This window comes from Hirundo rustica, chromosome 1 (genome assembly GCF_015227805.2).
Source record: "Hirundo rustica isolate bHirRus1 chromosome 1, bHirRus1.pri.v3, whole genome shotgun sequence".
NCBI lineage: Eukaryota > Metazoa > Chordata > Aves > Passeriformes > Hirundinidae > Hirundo > Hirundo rustica.
The window spans coordinates 139,809,100-139,832,313 of NC_053450.1; the positions used below are offsets into that span (position 1 = coordinate 139,809,100).

At 40.9% G+C, this 23,214-nt stretch overlaps 1 protein-coding gene across 1 annotated transcript in view; it reads left to right on the forward strand.

The window, feature by feature from the left end:
• The first annotated feature begins 183 nt into the window (after window positions 1-183).
• APBB1IP (amyloid beta precursor protein binding family B member 1 interacting protein) overlaps window positions 184-23,214 on the forward strand; it is a 63,442-nt gene continuing 40,411 nt past the window's right edge. The window contains exons 1-4 of the mRNA XM_040055668.2: window positions 184-233; window positions 15,376-15,447; window positions 17,449-17,536; window positions 19,362-19,651. Coding sequence (XP_039911602.1) covers window positions 15,376-15,447; window positions 17,449-17,536; window positions 19,362-19,651 — 450 coding nt within the window. The 5' untranslated portion in view covers window positions 184-233. The remainder of the gene's footprint in view (window positions 234-15,375; window positions 15,448-17,448; window positions 17,537-19,361; window positions 19,652-23,214) is intronic.

Here is a 23,214-nt window from a genome sequence, read left to right on the forward strand (position 1 = left end):
GCAGGGAATGGGCTGGTTCAGATGGCTCGGGGCGGCCGGGGTTTGCCCGGGCGATGCGGGCAGGGCAGCGGCCGCCGCCTCCACCCGGCCCGGGGGCGGAGGGCGGCGCTGCGAGCGCGGCGGGACGGCCCCACTTCCCTCAGGCAGCGCCGGGCCCCGCCGAGCCGGGCCGGGTCCCTCAGAGCCGCCCCGCGCCCCCTCGCAGCCTCCGGAGCCGTCGCCCACCCGCCAAGGTAAAGCGGGCAGGGGGGGATTAGCCGGACCCCCGAGGGCTCCCGGCGCCAGCCGGCACCCGACGGGGCGGGAGGGCTGCGGCGGGGCGGGCTGGGCCGCCCGCTCTGGGCAGCGGCGTGGGAGCCCGCAGAGGGGACGCAGCCCCGCAGAGGGGACACAGCTCCTCAGAGGGGACACAGCCCCCCGCAGAGGGGACACAGCCCCACAGAGGGGACGCAGCCCCGCAGAGGGGACACAGCTCCTCAGAGGGGACACAGCCCCGCAGAGGGGACGCAGCTCCTCAGAGGGGACACAGCCCCGCAGAGGGGACACAGCCCCACAGAGGGGACGCAGCCCCGCAGAGGGGACACAGCCCCGCAGAGGGGACGCAGCCCCGCAGAGGGGACACAGCTCCTCAGAGGGGACACAGCCCCGCAGAGGGGACACAGCTCCTCAGAGGGGACACAGCTCCTCAGAGGGGACACAGCTTCTCAGAGGGGACGCAGCCCCGCAGAGGGGACGCAGCCCCGCAGAGGGGACGCAGCCCCACAGGGCTGGCGCGGAACCGCGGTGTTTCGCGCTGCTGTGCTCTGTCCCGGTGATGGTTGCTCTCCTCGGCGGGGTTAAGCTGGGTCAGACCTTCCCTGTGCCCTGTCCCTGGGGGAAGCGAGGATTGATCGTTGCAAGGCAGGGGTGCCAAAGGTTCCCTGCAGCCGGTGGGTATCCCGAGGGACGCGCAGTGCCCTGTTTCACGATCAGCGTTAGGAAAGGGAAGGCAGGAGGGAGAAAACTGCGGACCAAGCGGACAGAGAATACACCACGTGAATGCGCCATTCAGTCTTAAACTAAGCATGCAAGAACGTAGTCTGGTTGTGACCAAACAGAGTTCGAAGGAACACAGTTAACACCTCTCTGCTGGTGGTGTCTTTGGCTAGGTGGTTTAGGGAAAAACTCTTCTAAGTGTCGCCTGACTCAGAGAGCGTCCATCCTGCATGGTACCCTCAGCTGAATAACACGGGGAAGTAGCTGAAATGCAATCTCCACAAGCTTGGGGTGGTTTTTCAATCCCTCGTGCACCAAAAAGAGAAGTTACTTTCTGTTCGTTATCAAACTGGGGAGAGGTATCTGGTAGTGTCTTTTAGGCAGCATGTGATCCAGCTTGTTTTAACAGTCATTAAAAAAATGTTGCAGGAATACAGCCTACAAACAGAATAAGTAGGGTTCCACCAAACTAGCAGCTTAACTTTCTGAAGTCACTTTCTGTCCAAGATGACTCTGATTCTGTGAATAACTTGGCTCTCGTTTGTCTCTCCCTCTCAGGACTTTGGTTCACAGAATTTTGGCAGTCATTTTTCTTCTTTGGTTCTAGTTCCTCTTTATGAATTACATGACATGCGTGTTTTGTCATCTCTTCCAAACCTCCATCCATCTTATTTCACACATGAAATCCACTGATTTTACTGTTAATCAATTACCCTGCTGCTGCACAACAGTAATGTAAATGTAGTCAGGGCTTGATGAAGCCATGGGTTTTTCAACTGTGTCATTAGAGACAAATAGGTGAGCCCCAGTGCTCCAGGGACCTATACTAGTGACCTGCTCTACCTGTGCAGTCTCCTAATAATTTGTCTTCACTAAATCTACAGTATTTTTTTCTGGTTACTTTGTAAAGAATATGAATTTTGATTAAAACTTGATGTCTGAAACAGAATGTTTAACTTCTTGCTGAACCTCTTTGGTTCCGTTTTCCCCTGTGAGCATTCTAAGGAGACTATTACATTTAATTGTACTTAATGCTTTGTGCAAGCCTTGCTTAAAAATGAAGACAATTTTGTTTGAAATATGGCATACGAATGTCTTTGGGAGGTTGAATCAATGGAGTATTACAAATAACTGAGCGGTCAGAAAATTCTGGTCCATCTGGGAAAATACATAACTGGAAAAATGTACTACCTGTGAAAGGAACAGTTAAATATTCTTTGTGTCTTCTCTTTAGTTTTTAAATATGTCCTGTGGGTATAACAGACTATTCTGGTGTTTCGAGGCAAAATGACTGATGGTTCAATGTAATTATTGAGTCAATTTTGTTTTAATTGTTCATGCTGGAATTTGTGGTTATCAGTGTGTAGTATCTTCAAGCAGGGTATGATGCTTTTGAAGTGCTGGTTTATTTTGTTATCAAGTATATTTATTACAGGAAAGTTTGATTTTTTTACAGATCAAAAGTCACTATACTTGGGCAATGTCTAGTAGATCACATGCCAAAACTCATGTACCTGTAAATCAAGGTGTAACCTTGATATTTTTTGTAAAGAGACTAGCACATTTGGTAGGATAAAAATTTGCACAGGAGAGGCAACAGTATGAGCAGATGGGCCTGTTGGATGTTGTAACAATTTAACTCAGTACTGAGCCCCAAGATTTCTTACAGGTAAAAAGATTTACCCAACCCACTAAGCTTTCGCTGTGTTTCACCTTTCTTGTTAGAAGAAATGTCTTAAAGCAGTAAGAGGAAGAAGAGGCAGAAAGCTTTCCTTCTCTTGCTCTGCCCTAAGTAGTGAAGAGAGCTAGGACTTGGGCAACCTGTGGATGGAGGGATAAGCTATTGTATCTCTTTGGCCCTGAAAAATGTATGAGAAGACCACCAGTGTGCAGTACTGCTGCAGATGAGAGATGGGATTGCCTTGTTCAAGAGAGGACCTGTGTTTTTTGCAGATTCATGAACATCTGACCATTCATAAGATGATTTGGGAACACGGATTTTCTTAAAAGCATGCTTCTGTTTCAGAGGTTGCTTTACAGGAATGGAGCTGAATTTTGTTTTCCTGTACATCGTTAAGATATCAAGGCCCTTATCCTTTCCTGCTCTCTCTGCAATCTACATGGGTTTTTCTTTCTCACAGACCATTTTTCATGTCTTTGGTCTATCTTGGTTGTTTTGTTGTAGGTCGGTCTGACCTGTTCTGATGATGACTTCACATGGTCAGGTGCTGATCTGGGGTGAAAGTGAAAACAAGACCTCTTATTTGCCTGCAGCCATATGGAAGCTTTAGCTCATTTCCTTAGGAAGGTCTCTATTGACAATGGTATCTTGCATCCATACAGACCTTCCAAAGCTCTTCTTGGGCTTTAGAGGCAGAACTCTCCTCATCCAGCTGTAGATAAGAGGTTTTGATACAGCGAGATGGATACTTCTAAACCTTGCTTTGGTGGCCCAGTTTTAGACAGCAGCCATGAATCATGCTCTATAAAATTGCCTTCCTTTCCCTTCACTGTCTAAAAAGAGCTTGGGACAACCACATCAGATGCAGCTATCATAGAAATGCTACCATATGTCTTCCCATGATTAGGAGTGATCCATGACTCTTGGAAAAATGGGCATTTGAGGCATTTCCTTATTGTCCAGCCTATTGATCCATAGCTACCCTAGATATAACCAGCAGAGCTGCCAGTGTAAAAGCTGTATGTTGTACTGTGAAAGAAAAAAACTGAGTGCTATGTTCTTCTCAAGTTTCTGTAGGAGACTTTTGAGCATGTACAGCAGGTCGTGAGGTTGTGTTCCTCACACCCCTCAGTTGCCATTTATAGTATTGCTTATTGGTTTTGAATGAAAAGAAGACACAGATGACTTTGATCTGACTTAAAGTTTTACTGTGGGAATTCACAAACTAGTTTGGTAATGATAGTTCAAAAATTTTAGGTCTATCATTAGTTTCAATGACTTTCTTCCAATAAAGTGACTTTTTAGGTTTGTGGCTGGCTAATTGCCCTCATATTTTTTTGCTACCCGGAGCTACACACAACTCTATTTCTTCTTGTTGAACATTGATTCAGCATGCTATGAATGTAGGCTCAAATAAATAGGGGCTACAGTCGTTAGAAGTATTAGCAGTATTTTGGGGAGTAGATGGATTACGAATCCTAGAAGAACAATGTTCAGTGTATATACAAAACAAATTTTTCTCTGTTGCTCCGTTCAGCAATGTGAACAAAACCACATCTGATAGAAGTTTTGCACTCGGCACATCTCTGTGCATTTCCATTTTTACTTTCTCTCTGTATTTGCTTGTAATCTAAAGCAGCGAATGTAAAAGTGTGGTATGTGACATCAGTATTAAAGGATAAAAGTCTCTGTGTCTGCTATCAGTGATGAGCAGACCCTGCATGGTTGATGTCACTACCAACGGAAAGTCCTCAGTTGTCCTCAGACAATCCAACTGATAAAATAAACGTTTTGGTGAAAATCTTGTTATTGTACCTACACCTGTCAGGGAGAGTGGGGATGGAAGGGGAGCAAATCTGCCTTTAGCAGCACTGTTGCATCAAGCATAGAGAGAATCACTAGGAGCCAAAATCAATCATACAGACACTCTCTGGATGCTTTTGCTGATAAAAGTGGCAAATTACCTTTGGAGTCCCCACTTTTAGGCAAAATGATGTGTCTGCCTCAAAGGCAACTCACCAAGAAGGTTAGGCAGCTCAGCAGAATGCTCATTTAAACTGTTGGCATCCAGTCCATGTTGGCAGCAATGAAAACGTGCTCCTTGGCGGCCTCAGTTGATCCTTTTGGTACTCTCACTGCATCTTCAGGTAACCCACACTGCAGACACATGATGACTTTACTTCTGCATCGGAGCAAGATTTTGATGTACTTTTGAAGATTTTTCTAGTATTTTCTAACAGTACTGAAAGGCCCCATTCCCTCACTTGCTATGGGGATTTCACTGAAGTCCAGAAATAAGAAGGATTATCAGCCCAAAAAATATTTTTGAAAGGTGGTGTGGTTTTTCTGTCTGATTGCAAAATACCCCCAAACCCAAACAAACAACAACAACAACAAAACCCAAAAACAAAACAAAAAAACCCAAAACAAAACAAAAAACCCCAAACAACACAAAAACCCCACAAAACCAGTCAAATATACTGTTCTCTCTGCATTTTGATGAAATAGTGTATTTGAAATATCTGCTGTACATGTGCCTTGGAGGACGCAAGTATCTGAGATAGCCTTGACCAAGAATACATGCAAAAACCATAAACACAGATAACATTCCCAAACACTTGTGGTTACAGCTTAGTTTTGTACTTTGGTGACCATATCCTCATGACTGAGGGGAAGGTGACAGACCTAATGTTTGAGAGAGCAGACAAAATGAGCTGGTGGGTTTGAATGCCAGTTCTAGGAAGGAATTCATCATAATCTTAACTGCAGTTCTGTCCCATGGGGGCCATGCTCTTACATGAAATCCAGCAAAGCCTTTCATATATCTGTCACTAAATTGGCCTCTTTTGTCTCCCCTGTGTCATGATGGAGTTGCTGTGACCAGGTCAGTATTGTTCCATCCCTCCTCCTTTCTAAGGGAAAAAGGAGGGGGAGGCAGTGACATTTCCTTCTCATGGAAAATCTTAGGGAAATGGAAGAATGAAAATCTCACAATGTTCTTCTCCTTTTGGTGCATTTTCTTCTCATAACTTTGTGCAGTTCAGGGCCCTCTGGGTTGTGACAAAGCAACCACTGCCATGCCAATACAACATCCTGTCTGTGATGACTCCAGGCTTCCACTTTCTTTACAGATCTTCATCTGAAACCTACTGCTTAAAGCCACTTGTAATCACTGCATTGTATAGACCAAAAGAAGCAAATTTGCTAGGTGCAAAGTTAACAGTGGGCCTTGGAATTGTACCTGACACTTCAGTCAGCAGTATAAAACTGAGGTTTGTAAAAAAATCTTAATTTAATTTTTCCACTACTCACTATGTTACTGAGCACAGTATTTTGGTGAAATATCTATAAATTCATATTAAAGCATTACTTGCCTTATTTCATTTTAATATGTGAACTACATACGAAGCAAACAGATGGATTCAGTACAATTTTTACAGATTCATCCTTTTGCTTCTGTCTTACTGTTAGAGCATTTTATGTTAGTGTCCTTTCCTTTTTCAGTGTTCCCTTCCTATACCACGCGTGCTGTCCCTTAAGCGTTTCTGGCCGTGATAAGAGCATGTGATTGATTATAAGAAAGGAGATGATGATTTAGAGCTTTTGCCAACGATAGGTCATAGGAATAAGTTATTTGTATGGGGAGACAGTTGTGTCATGGGCCCTTGTAGCACATCTTGTGCTTACCTAGTGGCTCACTGTGGGAGGAAGTGAGTGTCGGAAAAGCTGAGCCGTTGACTATTCAACGTAGCAGTTCCTGTGCTCAAATTTGGTACTGTAACTTTTCTTTCCTTTTTTCCTCTTCCTAAGTTTATGTTATATATTTTCAGTATTCCATGTTTTTAACATCTCTTGATTCTATAGGGAATTGAGTAGAGGAAGGATTTTTCCCTCATTTTACACCCCTGTGTGCCTTCTTCTCTTATCTGTGGGCTTCCTTGTCTACTGTTTTCTGTTTGTTAGACAATCTATTAATGTGGGATCAGCCTACTTCTTGTACTGTGAAGATAAGCATCAAAATTGCATTATTTTATTTTGCTGGCAATTGCTTAAAGTACAAGACAGTCTCTTGTCATCTAAGTTCTGGACAGCAGTGTTGGGTAACAGGAAGAAAAAAAAACAGGAAGGAAAACATTGCAGCAACATCAACAAGCTATAGATTATGGGAAGGCATGTGGAAACAATTTCTGCTTCTCAGGGTTACATTACTCTTCTGCTATTCTTTGCTGCCATCATGGCAGGGAATGGGGGGTGCATAAAACTGTGGTTCTGATACTGAGGTTCTGATACTGAGTTGTATATCTGCTGTTTATACCTGAGTAGAGCTGAAGTAGAAACGTTATCAACTCAAAATGGTTGAGCCTGGTAACCTGGTGGTTCGTGAGCTCAGGGCACACACTTCCACACAGCTTTCTGCCTTTTACAGGCAGAATGGAAGTATTGTTCCTGTGTGCCATTAATGTGGCACAGAATAGGGAATTGTTTCTTTTACCAGTCTGTGTGAAGACATAGGGCTGGAAATATATCTTCTACCATTTTACTCTGCGCAGTTTGTGCTATCTGTATGGCTCATGAGGAGAAACTCTCCAGACTGGGCCATTCTGCAGTAAATGATCCTGTGACAAAAGAAAAAGCCGACGACTGAGACTGTAGCTGTATTTTTATCATGTAAAGACCCACAAGCCAGGCTGAAGCACATTGACTGATAGGAGGATACTGTATAAAAATGTACAGAAGTGGCACTGTTCTGATTTCCATAGAAACAATCCCCTTTGGGAGCTGACAGGAAGGTACAAAGTGCAGTTCTGGTGGTACACAGAAGTTGCTCCCAAGCTTTCTCCTCCTTGCATGTGTGCTTTATACCAGGTTGTTGGGTTTTTTTCCCCACCTTTCATAAAGTGCTTTTAACTCACAGTTCCCCAGCTGCTTGAATATTTTTGGAATATATTTTCTGGAGCCAAGGATCCAGACTGTGTGTGTGCCTGAGAGTTGCTGTGCAAAGGATCTTAGTGAGGAGTCTCATACCCAGCCTGCATGCCATATCCCTCTACACGTCTTTACTGTAGCCATAGGTTAAATGTTTTTCCCGTCCTCTTTCAGAACAAGAGCCCTTTACTAAGCTCCTCCTCTGGCCTTGGGTAACTTCTTTCTGACTTACTGTGTGTAAGCTTTTAGGTAGTCCCTTATTCCTTTCAGCTTCACTAAAATGAGCCTCAGTGTCCATTCAGTAATCTTGCCATCCCGCCTCACCCTAAGACCAGGACCCACAGCTGCTTCTCCCAGACACCGCTCTTGGCAAGGGTGTTAAAGAAAAAATACGTGTTTGGGGCAGTGCATCGGGGAGAGGGGAGGGCTGGGGATGGTCAGAGAGGTGATGGATGCTGAGGCAGCAGCATCTGGAGGATTGCCTCACACTCAGTGTCCTGTGGTGCTTTACAAGCATACTAAATGTTTGTCTGTCTCCCCCCCCACCCTTGCTCCCCTCTCTGTCACTCTCTCTGAAAACGAAGTACTCAAATATCACTGAAAAAGATGGTGGTGTACTTGTGCATAGGAGTTCCTGTAGTGTTTAAATTATTATCATCATCTTGGCAAAACAAGTGTAAAATACAACTGCTGTCATCATTTAAGTGAAACAGTGCAGTGTTCAGGTCTATGAAATCTGGGATTTTTAGACTAATAAGGATTTTTTCCAAAATCAGTCCTCACTGCAGGTCTGTTCCTGGAAAACATGACATAACTGTGTATTTCCAAAATGGCAAAAAAGGGAACAAGTTTTTAGGAGATTTAATTGTATAAATGACATAGTTAAAATCTGTGTGAAACATGAGTAGGATCTGTGAGTTTGAGGTGCTTTTATCTAACAATGTTTGTGTTTACCTCTGGGTGGGTGATTCTGGAATTAGTAGAATATGAGCTCTAGTGCCCCATGTTAACATTAGAGTAGGATTCTCTCTTGACTGTATTTACCTGCCACTTTAATTTTAATCCAAAGCCAGATGTCACTCATTTTTGAGTGACTCATTTTGAACTAATAAGGATACTTTGCCATTGTCTTCCTGAAGCTACTAATTTAGTCTGTCACTTTTATTTCCTCACAAATGGAGTTACATCATGTCACACCATCCCTGAGATAAATATGCAGTGTAACTTCAGCTGCAGATAAGCCTACAGTTATTGGCACGTCAAATTTCCCAGAAGAATAGTGAATATTAGTAAAAAAATGCTTTCCGAGTTATCAGTGTGCAAGTTTTTTATTAGAAAATACCGTGCTTATCAATGTTAGTTAGTACAGTGCTGGAAGCAGTCTAATTGCTTTCAATTTATTCTTTTCAAAATATGAGCAAATGTTAAAGCAGAAGAGAGTTACAGAGCCTACATGTCATGTAGGTAAGAAAGAGGAAAGTCAACATGCTAATTGCCAAATGTGATTATGGTTTTGAAACCTTGGGGTCAGCTACCATTTCTGTTGCATCACTCCAAAACATCAATTTCCAATCTTAGTATCTACTAGAATTAGTAAGTAATTGGATTATGCGCCTCTAGACTCAAGACTGCAGAGACAGATGTTCTCTTGTACTTTACTTCAAAAAAGTGGGCCTAAATGTCTGTTAAGAATTATTTTACTAGATGAAATAGCTGGTTAAAGAACTTCCAATCCTGCCTCACTTAGGTGTATGAGAGATGTGTGTCGTATGAATTTTTTCTTGACCTCTAACTGTAAAATCACTGTAAGGAACCTAGTTAGATCTATTTCAGACCCGCAGTCAATCTGGCTAGAAGGTTATCCCCAGCAGTGGCTAGCATCATGTACTTCGGAAGGAGGCAAGAAATCTTGTGCTGGAAGGTGTGGTGTAACCTGTCTATCATGAAAGCTTTAATCTGGTTCAAAATTGGTGGAGCCTTTATTTTAGGTCTTAAAACGTGAGGTCATAATCCTTGCCTGAAGCTCTTTGCACTTCTACTTCATAACTAGCACTTCTGCTACAACTGCATGTCGAGAAAACCAACTCCTCGGTTGCTTACTTACCAGTTTTGATGATGAGTTTCACAGTTACATCGTTCATGTTTCCCTGGAACAGTTATTTAGGCTTTCATTTACTATCCCATTGGTTTTGTGTTGTAAGTCAGGATTAAATGGTGCCTCAGTAACTTTCCCCTAGGTTTTGGTGCATTTTTTTCATCACAATAGTTTCACATCTGTTTTTTGTGACGATCAGTTACCCTCTTTCCGGCTTTTCACTTTATGGTAGGACTCTGTCACTTTCATTATGCTTCCTTAGTTTTCTTCCTTTTTCTGTCTTTGCTATGGGATGATCTACTTTGCGTAGTCTGTAGTAGACAAGGGTAAATCTCTGATTTGAGCAAGTTACTCATCAGGCTACTGCTGTGTGTCTCTAAAATATAAAAGTTTCTTCATTCCACTCCGGTGAGCATTTAAGCATTAAGCAATAGCAGGAAGTTGCAGGGCTGTTACTGGTTAGTGAAACAGTGTTCATTTTGCTGGTCCTGGTACTCTGACTCTTACACACTGTAGTGCAGAGACTAAGACCTGAAGGTGTGCTTTTGATGTGTCAAAATATATTTCATGTATTTTTATCTCTCCTATTTACATATGTAGCAGTTTAAGAATAGCAACAATACTTCGAATGTGTCTGTAATTGTTTGCCAGATCACTAAGTGGGCTGGTTCCCAGTACTGTTCATGGTATGAATCCACTGTAAGTCTTTATCTTCTGACATCATGCTGTTCCTTATTCCTTTTTTGTTGTAGCCCTTTGGTTGGTTAAACTGCATCAGCTCTACTGAGACTGAGTTGCACTAATGTTGGAGTTTCCTGTTCAGTGTTTTACAAGGGCTTTGAGCTTGTTTTATAACTTCTCCAGTGCAGAAACCTTTTTACCGTGTGACTTAGACCACTCTTCCTGTGAGCAGGGACTAGCTTTGAGTATTTCTCAGAACTCTCAGATACTAAAATACTGACAGTTCAAACTCTGCTTGGTATAGTACCATATCTGAAGGTTTTTATGTACACTGTGGGGTCACTTTTTCAGATTTAATTATATTTTTAAATAGGTTGTTTGTTTGGGGGTTTTTTGTTTGTTTTTAAGCAGGCTGATTTTTTTTTTTAAGCAGTGTGAATTTTGTACCACTGTTTTACTCTTCATCTGCTAGCTTCCTGCTGAGTGTTAAAGATTCTATCAAACAATTCACTTTCCTATCTAAATTGGGAAGATAAAAAAAATTAAGAGATCCAGTGGTTCTGGAGGACTTCTGGTAAATGGTGGGGGGAATTAATGAGTCAATATTTAGGTATAACATAAACCTCTGAGGACTTAATATACATATATAATATACTTAATATACATACTTAATATACGTACATACATAAAAGTGAGACTCATTGATGGTTAGAATAGGAAGTTGAACAGAAAATGTCCCAATCTCTTAGATATACAGTATGACAAAGGTAGGAGTATTAAATAAGATAAAATTTTGAAGAAAGGTTTTTATGAGAGCTTAGTGAAGATCTGAGAATGTAAAAATGGGGGAAATAAAAAACGAGTACTTTTAACTGTGCTACTTCAAAAGGTGATCTACAAAACATCAGTTTGAAAATCAATCACTTTAAAAATACGTTACATTTCACATATTTTGCTTCCCACAAGACCCTTCTTAGCTTGTGTATTTGTGACAACCGCAATTTCCTCTTTTTTTTTTTTTCCAATTTTGGTTTTTTTAGGTTTTTTGGTTTGGAGGGGTTTTTTGCGGGGGGGTGGGGTTGGTGTTTTGGTTTTTTGGGGGGAAGGGATTGTGTTTTTGTTTTTGTTTGTTTTTTCCTTTGCTTAAAATCTTATGCATAATCTGGGAAACGTGTAGCTAAAGTGCTGTTCTGTTTAGTTTAGGTTTTTTCCTGCTCAGTTTATTGTAGTTGGTAGTGATTTTAAGAGTTCCTAGTATTAGTACAAAATAGAGAAAAACCTGACAGAAAAGTTACAGTAGAGTAGGACTGGGTATGAAGCTCAGTATTCTTCTGGGCACTTTGGTAAATATTTTCCTTTTTTTCATTAATAATAGCTCATACCACCTGCACATTTCACTATGAATTTCTGGTTTGAATATGTTCAAGGCTTTTTATAAAATTCAGAAAAAATTGCTGATTTAAAATGCAGCAACATCCAACAGGATAATTTCCAAATCTGCAAGTTTTTAAATCTGTTTATTTCTATTGTGGCAATCAAATAAAAGAAATGGATATAAGTGGAGAGAAGTCAAAGAGAAGAGTGGATGGACAGTCTTTTGCAATTCCACATTATGGGGACTCATATTACTATCTTAAGTTTTTCTAGCTCTTGGCAGGATCTTTGGTGAATATGTAGAGTTCTTATACCAATTTAAGGGATCATTCAGTGTGTTTTAACATTAAAAAAAAATCCAGCATATTTGTTGATTATGATAACAATTTTGTCTTCCTAAACCAAATTAATAAAAATTCAAGAGAAAATACAATGCCACTAGAGGCAGTCGCTTGGTGACAACATGACTTTATCTTTTTGTTGTTGTTACTTACTGAGGAGGGTCCTTAGGTTTGATTTTCTCCTTTTTAGACAGTTCTTATTACTCCTCATGATAAGAAGTTGCAACTGGTTGCAACTTGAGAAATTTTTTTGCCATTTTTGTATTTCTATTTTGTAAAAATACAGTAAAAGAGGATTTCAGTTTGTCAAAAGAACTTGTATGAAGATCTTTTCCTGGAAGTTGACATAGCTAGTGCTTAAAAAAATCTACCGAAAACATACAAATAACTGGAACTGATAAGATTTCCTTAGAAGTTATTTTGATCTCATAAATCAGAAAACAGGAAAACATAAAATTATTCAGTATTATTTAAACGCTGATGAGATACTTGTCAGTATGAACTGCTGCTCCATTTTTTGTCACGTAACAAATGTATCTTCACTCTTCATGATCAAATAAGTGCCATTTTATCTAGTCTTTCTATGAAAATTGGTTCTCCAAGTGCCAGGTGTGCAGGAAGCTATGCAGCTGTTGATCCAAATAAATGAATTAAGATTCAGTAATCACATGCCACCCAGCATTCAGCCGATTCCACAGAAACAGAATGTTGTGTACAAGGCTCTGTATGAGAAGCATGATACAGACAGAGAGAGTGAGCCATCCAGTGTAGATTTGTCAGCTGGAAAGGAAGCAGATAAGATGACTTTAAACTCTCCACTGACTCAGTCCTGTGTGATGTCTATTGCCTGCTCCTTGGGCAGAGCTGTGCCATCTCCCCTGCTGGGCTACAGTTGCCCTCAGCTCTGTCAGCCACATCCTATTAAAATGTCTTTAAGAGTATCCAGTTCCCAAATATTTAAGTCTTTGATTTCTAGGATCTGAGAGAAATGTGAAAGTTGAAAATTCAGTTCTTGCTTTCCTGTGCCTTGTTTAGTTACATCACAATTCTCAAACAACAGATTCTGACTTTAGAGTTCGGTGGCCTGTATAATTTATCCACGGAATAGTTACATGACTCAAGATGGTCTATTAAAGGAAAAGTATTAAGATTGAAGAACGGGGAACTTGCTGGTTTTCTTTTCTTACCAGTCTTTATAGTCATTAGAGCTGTTCCTCTCTTCAGTTGATTGCTTTCTTGCATCAGCCTGGTCCTCTTCCTGTAAGGTGCTGGGGTTGGTTGCCTTTGGCTGGCTACCAGGGGCTTAGCAAGCTGCTCTATCACTTCCCCTCCTCAGCAGAACAGGGAGAGAAATTACAATGGAAAGTTCATGGACTGAGGTAAGGACAGGGAGATCACTTGCTGACTACCATTGAGCAAAACAGGCTCAACATAGGGAAATTAAATTAATATATTGCCAGTTAATAATATGGTAGGATAATGCAAAATAAGAAGAAAACAAAAAATATCTTCACCCCACCTTTCCCTTCTTCCCAGGTTCAGCTTCACTCCCAACTCTTCTACCTCTTCCCACTCAAGTGGCACAGGGGAATGGGGAGTGGGGTTTGCAGTCAGTTCATAATGCTTTGTCTCTGCTGCTCTTTCCTCCTTACACTGCTCCAGCATGGGGACCCTCCCAAGGGAGAGTCCTTCATGAACTTCTTCAACATGGGACCTTCCCCCAGGCTGCAGTTCTTCAACAGCTGTTCCAGTCTGGATCCTTCCCACAAGGTGGAGTCTTAGAGCAACACCTTGCTCCAGTGGGGGTCCTTCATGGGGTCACAGGTCCTACCAGAAAACCTGCACTGTGTGGACTCCTCTCCACAAGCTGCAGTTCCCACCAAGAGCCTGCTCCACTGTGGCACACGATGGTCATCATCATCATCATTCAGGGCATGTCCACCTGCTGTGGCAGGAGGTCCTCCATAGGCTGCAGTATGGATATCTACTGTGGCATGGTCCTTCATGGGCTGCAGGGGAACAACCTGCTTCACCATGGGCTTCACCATGGCCTGCAGGGGAATCTCTGCTCCAGCATCTGGAACATCTTCAATACTGACCTTGGAGTCTGCAGGGTTGTATCACTTATATTTTCTCACTGCTCTTTTACAGCTGCTGTGCAGCATTTTTTGCCCTTTCCTAAGTGTGTTGTCACAGAGGTGCCACCAGCATTGCCAGTGGTCTCAGCTTTGGCTAGCACCAAGTCCATCTTGGAGCCAGCTTGCACTCCTGCCCCTCTCTGACATGTGGGGAGCCTCATTCTCACAGAAGTCACCTCTGCAGCCACAGCCCCCTCCCCCCCAAACCTTGTCACAAATTGCAATACAGGTGCACACAAACCCAGAGAACTGATAGGACTACTTATATGTTTAAAGTTTGGCCCTAGTTTGAACCCTGGTTTTATGTGTTCAGTATCACAGTTCTTAATCCTTTGCCGGCTTGAGCCTCTTAATAAAATGTTGTTTCTAGTTCTTGTCTCTGGTAGCATTCCATGGCAGACACCCTTTTACACTGGACTTCCCCTGCAAAGGAATAGATTTATGAGGGAGAGGATTATTACAGAAGCTGTGTCTTCTCTATAACTCAGCACCACTGATGTGTGATCCTGTCCTCACACTGCCCTCTTGCAACAAGCGCTGCCGTCGACTGTCATGCAGCATGTACCCATTTTCCTTGTCTCAGTGCGCTTCCTCAGATCTCTTGAGGTTAGGTAAGGACTGGAGTTCTCTCAGTGCAGTAATAATTGAAAGGAAAATAGAGAAAAATTGAGCCCAAAAGTTGTTCATCTACCTAACCATAACTTGGTTTTGCACTAGATAACACCCAATAAACTCCTGTAGTATTAGTTATCTAAGCCAAAGAAAGAAGGCTTTCGAGATGAAACATTCAGGAATTTCTCAAGATCAAACTTTGTTTCCCTCTCTAACAGGCTGCATTTTTTTTTTTTTTTTTTTAATGTTTAAGATACAACCATGGTTTATTAGATGGTGACTTTGTATTAAATGTAAATAATAAAAGGAGGTCATTTGAACTTCTCATGAGAATAGATCAGAAGTGTGTGTTTTAGCACATACAGGATAAAGATGCTGAACTTTACTTATACTCTAAGGCATAGATTCAGGTTGTTGCAGGTCATGAGCAATCGTTTTAAAGTTATTTGTGAACACAATGTAAAAGAGCATTGTGTATCTTCTGGTTTCAACCATTCCTGGCTTTGAAGTGAACTTCTGAAATTAACTTCTTGTGTTTTTTTTTTCTTTCAGATGGAGCAAACCTGTGATGATATAGATGAAATGTTCAGCAATTTACTTGGGGAGATGGACATGCTGACTCAGGTAAATAATTTTTTTTTCCAGCAAGATTAGAAAAATAACTATTATGTGTTAGAGAAAAGACAAAACTTTTCTACATTCTTCATGGACTTCTGCTCTGAATAAATAGTTACATTATTGTGGTAAACCTTCAGCTAAATTTCTCTGATTGACAGCTAAAACAAGTGTCCCAAAGAATAAAGTAATATCAGTACAGGGTAGGTTGTTAAAGAGACCTAACTGCTTGTGAAACACATTTTCTGAAAAAACACCCCAGCCCAGCAATTTAAATTCCTCTGGACTTGGGCCAAAGAAATTAAAGAATTCTGTGAAAACAGGAAGAGTTTGAATCTGAATGTTCATGAATGAATGCTTAGCATACATGGTTAAATGGGAGGTAGCCTGAGTGTCAAATGTAAACTTTGGAAATGAAAGCAACATTTTGAAAAAAAATGTTTAAAGGATTCTTTAGATATGGCAAAATATTAAGCTGCAGTGAGGGTGGCATTCAGGAATTCATGAAGATATTATTCCCAATGCAGAATACACTCTTGAGAGTATAACACAGCATGAACTTTTCTCTAAAGCGCTAATCATGAAATACTTACTGCAAAATCTGATGAAAGGAGAATTTTTATTTCTAGAAAAAAATCTACAAAGGGAATAAACTTGTTGTATTTTAATAAATGCATGATTGAAACCACTTAAATTGTCATCTTGGATGTGTGAGTTTGATTACAGCCTCTGTTTTGAGGGGCTCTTTCTTCTTGGTGAATCCCAGTGCTTGACAAATTAAATACCAATATTTCTGAGGCACAGAATAGAAATTGTGTTTAAACAGGGTGAAAGCGAAGATTTCACATGGTATTGGTAGCTGTCAAGTGACAATACTTTGTCTCTTGGTAGCCTTTCTGCTCTTTAGGGCTTTTTTAAATGTGCATATTTATTTTACGTATATATATATAGAGAGAGAGAGAGAGAAATTTATGGTAATCTCATTTCATTATTATTGCTTCAAAAGAATAAAAGACCACTTGTGATAAATTTTACATCCTTGGACTGGACGCAGCAGTGTTACAAGTGCAGGTGGTGCAAAGAGCGTAAGAGATTGAGTCTCTTGTCTCTGTGCTCCCCGGTGCAGTGCTGGGTGGGACTAAGTGCTCCTGAGACTGAGACAGCCTTCTCCTCGTCTCTAAAGTTCTGGCATCACCTCTCACATCAGCCTGGCACGGGAGAAAGAGCCAGGGGTGTCTGAAAGCCTGAAGACTTTCAGTTAACTGAACTGGATCTGTTAATTCCCTCAGACTCTCAGCTTTCAAAACAAGACTGTAGAAAGTTTTTCACACTTTTTCACCAGTCTGTCTGTTCCTAAAGTAAGTGTAAATGACAGAAGCACACAGAGATACCTCTACATGGCCTAACAGGGCTGCATTTTCTGCTGCAAACTAGGAATTCTCTATTTACACAGATTTGCAGTTTACATTGCAACAACATGGGGTTTTGTTTGTTGTATTTCAGGTTTTTTGGTTTTGTGGGGTTTTTTTTCCAAACAATAGGAGAAAGCAACAGCTAGGTTTCATTTATATTGGTAAATAAAGCACTTTGGAAAGAAAATGACACTGTGGCTCAAATGTGTACACAGCTAAACTCTTTCACCCGCTTTGAAAGAACCCAAGAAAGCTAAAAGTCAGTCTTTCTTTGCCCACTGTCTTAATTAGGAACAGTCTAATCCTCTGTTGCTCCCCACACCAAGCCCAGGTGTTGCCTGACAGGAGTTGCTGCCATCAGCATTGGGTTGAAAAGCATGCAAAAACCCTTGCTATGATTGTGAGGTAGTGCTTGAACCCTTGTCCTGGCCCTAGTTAGTTTACCAGTCCAGCATAATCTCAGAAACCAGCATGTGTCATTCTGTTCTGGAAGAAGAATTTATTTCATTAGATAAATTCAGGTAATTTATTTTAAAATGTTAATATATGTAATAGTAATTATATCATCAGATACCCGTTTTTTCTTCTATCTTAACAGAGTTTAGGAGTGGACACTTTACCACCTCCATGCCCCAGCGTGTCAAACAATGAATTTAGCTTTACAGTTGGTTTTAAAGATTTAAATGGTAAGTAGTTGAATGGACTCTTTCATGCCTTTCATGCTTGCTTAAAATATCTCACAGCAGCAAATGAGAAGAAAATCTTTACATACCCTGATCAAAAACCCCAAACCAAACAAAAAACCCCTCTTTTGTGGAGGGAGAGGTATATTTTTGTGTCTCAATTTAGGAAACTTCAAAGGGAATAATTTTTGGAGGCATTACTCAGTTTAAATAGAAGTCAGACTTTTAAAAATGTCTGAGTGTAGAGGAAAACAAAAATGAGAAGTCTCCCAAATAACTTTCTAAAATGTAACCTTTTTAATGTAAAGATTTAACTTGGTGGAAGACAAAGTTCCTCAGTGTGATGTCAGAACTATGTAAGCATTTCTGTCCAGTGGAAATAATCAGCTTCAGCTGCTTCCACTTTTCACTGCTTATTCTCATTTTGGTTTGCACTGTCACTTTTGTATGTACAGCTGCTTGCTGGGGCTGTATGGCAAACCAAATGAGGGGATTTATCTGAGTTTGAAGTAACCAGCCTTTCCTGAATTTTGTTTGTGATTTTTTTTTTGTTTTGTTTATTTGTTTTGTTTTGCTTTACTTTGTTTTGGTTTGGTTTTTTTACTGAGGGCTGGTTGCATTAACCTGAGTTGGTGTTAACCTCTGGTTTTGCCCTAGAATCGGTTCCCTCTTGGGCTTCCTAAACACTCTTATCAGTAAAGTGGGTAGAGCTATATTAATAGAGAGGATCATAAGCCAACTTTCCCACTGTAAAGAAAAACTTATTAATTACTACATCAACATAACAAGGAGAACAGAGTACACTGAAATGGCTTAGTGACATGTTCACTCTTAATCTTATGAATGACTTACGATTCTTTGTTGGACTATATTAGCATTTCTGAGTATCTAATTCAGTGCTCTCCATCCCTCTCAAAATCTCACTTAAAAGTTATTTAAATCACTTAAAGGTGATTTATTTATTTCTTAACTAGACTCTTTAAAGAGATTTAAACCACTGACTCTGTTCATTCCTAGAGAGCCCTTCTCTTCTAGAAGTCTAGATCATCCTACAGGGTTTTGCTCCACAGTATCTCTTTACATCCTAGCTAGTTCAAACAACCACAAATTACGCGTGAAGTTCTGGCGTAGGATTTTAGCTTGTATTCTGCCGGTGTAGAAAATGGAAAGAAAAAGTTACAATGTTTCTGTCTGTTTTATAAGACTCTTTAAAAAGACTTTTTTATTTGTTCCTTGTTTAAAGAATCCTCAAAAGTGTGTGTGATGTACCACCCATGTGGTATGTCACAGATCACACAATTACTGATATGCTACAGATGATACCATGCAGTTTCTTGTGTCTTAATGTTCTTTGATTCTGCTTCATTTTAATTTTTAGAGTTGTAGAATAGTAACAATATATGGAGATATTCTTGATTTAGGCCTCATTTATGTGGTATGTTGTGTGCTGTTCCAGAACTAAGCATTTATGCTTACAGCCTAATGGGAGCTCATGGAATTTCTTACATTCATATCACTAAGCATGTCTCCAGGAACCTTGCTGGATCAGGGCCTTGTTTTATAACATCATAAGGGCCTGAGACAGTATCACTGGAACTGAAGCTTCCTGTCCTGTTTAGTTTGTATTTGTAGAATTCCTTCTACTCTGAACTTCAGTATAACCAGATTAATGGCTGTTCCAAAAGCATGTTTCTTGAATCCATGTAAAATGTTGTTTCCTTTTCCATAACCCTGTAACAATGCCTTCTGCAATTTAATCTCTACTGATCTGGAAACAGTGCTTTGTGTTGCACTCCCTCTCTGACACGTTGTTTGGTTTTCTTTATAGAATCACTAAATGCCCTAGAGGACAAAGACCTGGATGCTTTAATGGCTGATCTTGTAGCAGACCTTAATGATGTTGAACAGAAAACTTTACAAGCCCAGAAAACTTCTTGCAATCAGCAAAGTGCAGTCACTCAGCCTTCAACAGGCTTGCATAGTGACACTTATTCTGAAGTAAGTCCCTATGCTACCATTACTGGACAGTTTGGGGATGATTTCCCCCCTCCACCTCCAGACCCTGAACCAGAACTTCCACCACCACCACCACCACCTCCTCCTGAGGCACTTACACAGGTAAGTCTGGGTGGAACTAGTATTCACTAGTTCTTGTCATTTTGCAAGTGGTATTTGGCACAGGAACACCAGTGGATCTCCCAGGTAGATGTATCTTGGGAAGGTTCTGCAGTGATGAAATGTACATGAACTCTGGAATGAAATTTCTACTGCTGTGGCCTCAGCAGTTTCTCCCCATTCCTTGACCTATTGCCCATTCCTTCATTTTTTTAATCATCATTTTGATAGCCCAATACAGACATAATAATTGCAAATGGTTTATTGTAACAAAAAATTTATCACTGACTTTTTTTTTTTTAAGAAGCACTGATCAGTTAATGTCTTCTTATAGAAAGCTTGGTTTTGGCATCAGTGCATAGCATAGCAAATGATCTCCATTTTGTGAAGATGTCACTATATGTGTTCCTTGCAGTCTGTGCTATTTGTTCTGGTGACAAAGTTCTGTGGATGTTTCCCAGCTCCATCCCTGGCCTAAGTGATTCCTTCCAATAGGAAAAGCTGTTCATTTGTATAAAACTCAATATTTTCTAGGTGACAACTGGCTTACCTGTATCTAAAATTTCAGACTTATCACAACGTCCTCCATGTCTGTGCTTCTTGCAGAGCTGTTTTCACACCTGAAATAAAATGTGATATTTGTAGTATTTTTTTTGATGTGAGGTTGTGGGGAGGTAGATAATGTGAGAATTTTTCCCTGTCACAGCCCTGTGAGGAGAAGAGAAGGCATCAAAAGAGGGATGCAGCCCCCCCACAAATTAATCTGAAATAATGAAATACACAAATACATCTCTTTCAGTATTCATGGTCACAGTAACTATGATTAAGAGAAGATATTTACATTTAGGGAATGGAAATATTTTAGAGAACATGAAAAGTATCAGTCAGTTTTGCTTAAAACCATGGTCAATTCATTACTGTTTAAAAGCCCACATGAAGTGAATATGAATCACCTCAGCATCACTGCTGCCCCTGTGTTTGGAAACACACAGCAGACATATTCAGCAAAAGGAACAGAAAATTGGATAGGAAAATTGGATATGCTTGATGACATAAAAAGGGATTCACTGGATAAAGCTTCATGTGATGCATAAGACCTTTCAATGCTGTTTGAAGAATGAAACTCATAAACATATGGGAGAAACTTTGCCATTTTCCTGCATCTCAAAGACAATAGTTAACTTCCTGTCTTAAAGGAATATCAACATTTGCAAAGTATCAGCTAAACAGCTTCAAAAGCCAAAGCATTATATTTAACTAGTATGACTAATATAGAAGAGGTGCTATCAAGATGAGTTCTATCCATTTCTTTCAAACATTTCCCCATCTTGATTTAGACTCATGATCTTTAAGGAAGTACCAAGCTACTAAATAGTCTGGTTTGTCAGCTGACAAGTATGGTCTGGAAGGGTAGCTGCTTAGGTGGGCTGAGACTGGCCAGACTCAAGGGCTAGTAAGTCAATGGTTTGTTGTCTGATAGCAAGTGGGATCAGCACTGGGGTTTTTATTGTTCGACATTTTCATCTGTGACCTGAGCAATGACATAAAAACCCACTGGCAGACCTTCAGTGCAATGGGACTTAAAACATGAGGACTAGGCCAGCAAAACTCTCAGAAACCCAGCATGGTGCAAGGTCCTGCACCTGGGGTGTAATAACCATTTGTACAGTTTGGGAGAGGACAGGCTGAGCAGCAGCCTTGGTGAAAAGGAGATCCTACTAGATACCACAGTGAGTAAGAACCATGAGTGAAAGATCATCTCAGCGGAGGAAAGTGGCCTCTGTTGGGAGGAGTATGGCCAGCAAACTGAGGGAGTTACTGTTCCTTTCTCGTGGCACTGGTGGTCCCACTCCTGGAATGCTGCACTCCGTTCTTGTGGAGTTACTGGAGATACTGGAGTTGTGGAGATACTGGAGACAGCAGAGAGCTGATGGAATGGCCAAAGGCGTGCAGTGATCAGGGGCCTGCCTGCAAGGACAGACTGAGGGACCTGTGCTTGTTTAGTCTGACAGAGGAGGCTGGGGAGTGATCTAATGACAGCCTGAAAATACTTGAAGGATAGATGCAAAGCTGGTGGAACCAAATTCTTCTGTGATAGTGTTAGGTCACTAATGTGGAAGTGGCAATAGCTACATGTTGTAGCTTTGTCGTTTCAGACAGGACATTAGGAAATTTTTTTCCACTTCAGATAATCGTGTAGCACTGGAATAGGTGAGCAAGGAGATCCCAGATTCCCTTTCTTTGAAGGTTCTCCAAAGTTTGCTAGGCAAAATCATGACCGATCAGAACTAATGTTGGTGACCATCCTGCTTTGGGCAGGAGCCTGACTATGGACCCTCAGCCTCTCTTCCAGGCAGCATTTTTATGATGTTGGGATCTAAAGCTCCCTGAAATCAACCGTGCTGGAGTTCTTTCCATGGAGTGTTGTACTGAGCTAATTCTTTATTAGCTGGCACCTGAGGGTCAAGCAAGATTTTAGAGTGGGAAGAATATGTACTTGCTAAACATGACTGGAATTCTATATGAAAGAAATGTAGCCAAAAGTCACTTCTCCCTCAGTTGAACTGCTGAGACTGAACTCTAATGATATTCCCTGGTCTCTTTCCAGATTCGGGGAGTGTCAGAGAAGGATAGGAATGGATTGTAGAAGCATTTCTAAGGAATACAGCGACAATACTTTAGTTCCTCATTAAGTCATTGGTTTGGCTTTTTCCTGCAGCCGTTGCCTCAATTAGTGATGCAGGCTGTATTCAAATTCTAATGGCATTCCCACTGTGACTTACTGTCCACAAAATTGCCACAGGGCTATTACACAGGTTACAGTGTGAGTGGTGGAGGTAATAACCATTGAAAATTAATATGACAAGAATTGATTTCAAATTAATATTCATTGTCTTGATTAGTATTTGTTTTGACATGACATTTCTGCTCAGTAGAATGAAATTCAGTCGTTAGTGGAATGTAATTTGTGTCATCAAAATACAAGTTCCTGTTAGCCAGGATTCTTGATGAGTGGATCATGAGCCAATCAAGGCTGAAGTTGTGTTCAACACTTACAGTTATCCACAGTCAAATAAGAACAGTGTTAGTAATTCCCAATGCAACCGTGACATTAAGACCCTATTTTCTAATGTTTAGGTGTGCCAAAATAAAGAAGTCTGGCCTTTTTTTCGGGGAAGCATAGAGCTGTCTCATAAATTTCCATCAACTCTGACATTTCTTCTTAAAACTGCCCTTCAGCTAAATAAGGCTCCTTCATTTGCTATTGACATGATGACTTCACATGCTTCTGTTTAAAGACCCAGAAAATGCCGTGGTGGTACTGTAGTGGGAAAACAAATCCCCTAGCTTGTGTAAGCATTTCTCTAACACTGCCAAAATTTTGCATCTGATAGTTTATTTCCTTTTTCTGCATTTAAGTCAAAGCTTATGAAGCCATAAGGCTGTCAGGTGAGAGCTCTGTTGCACGATTTATAAAATGTGTGAACTCTGTTCAACACAAGTCACATGCAGGTGAACCCTGAATTATACCTGCCTAAAATTTTGATCAGAAAACCTGCCCACAG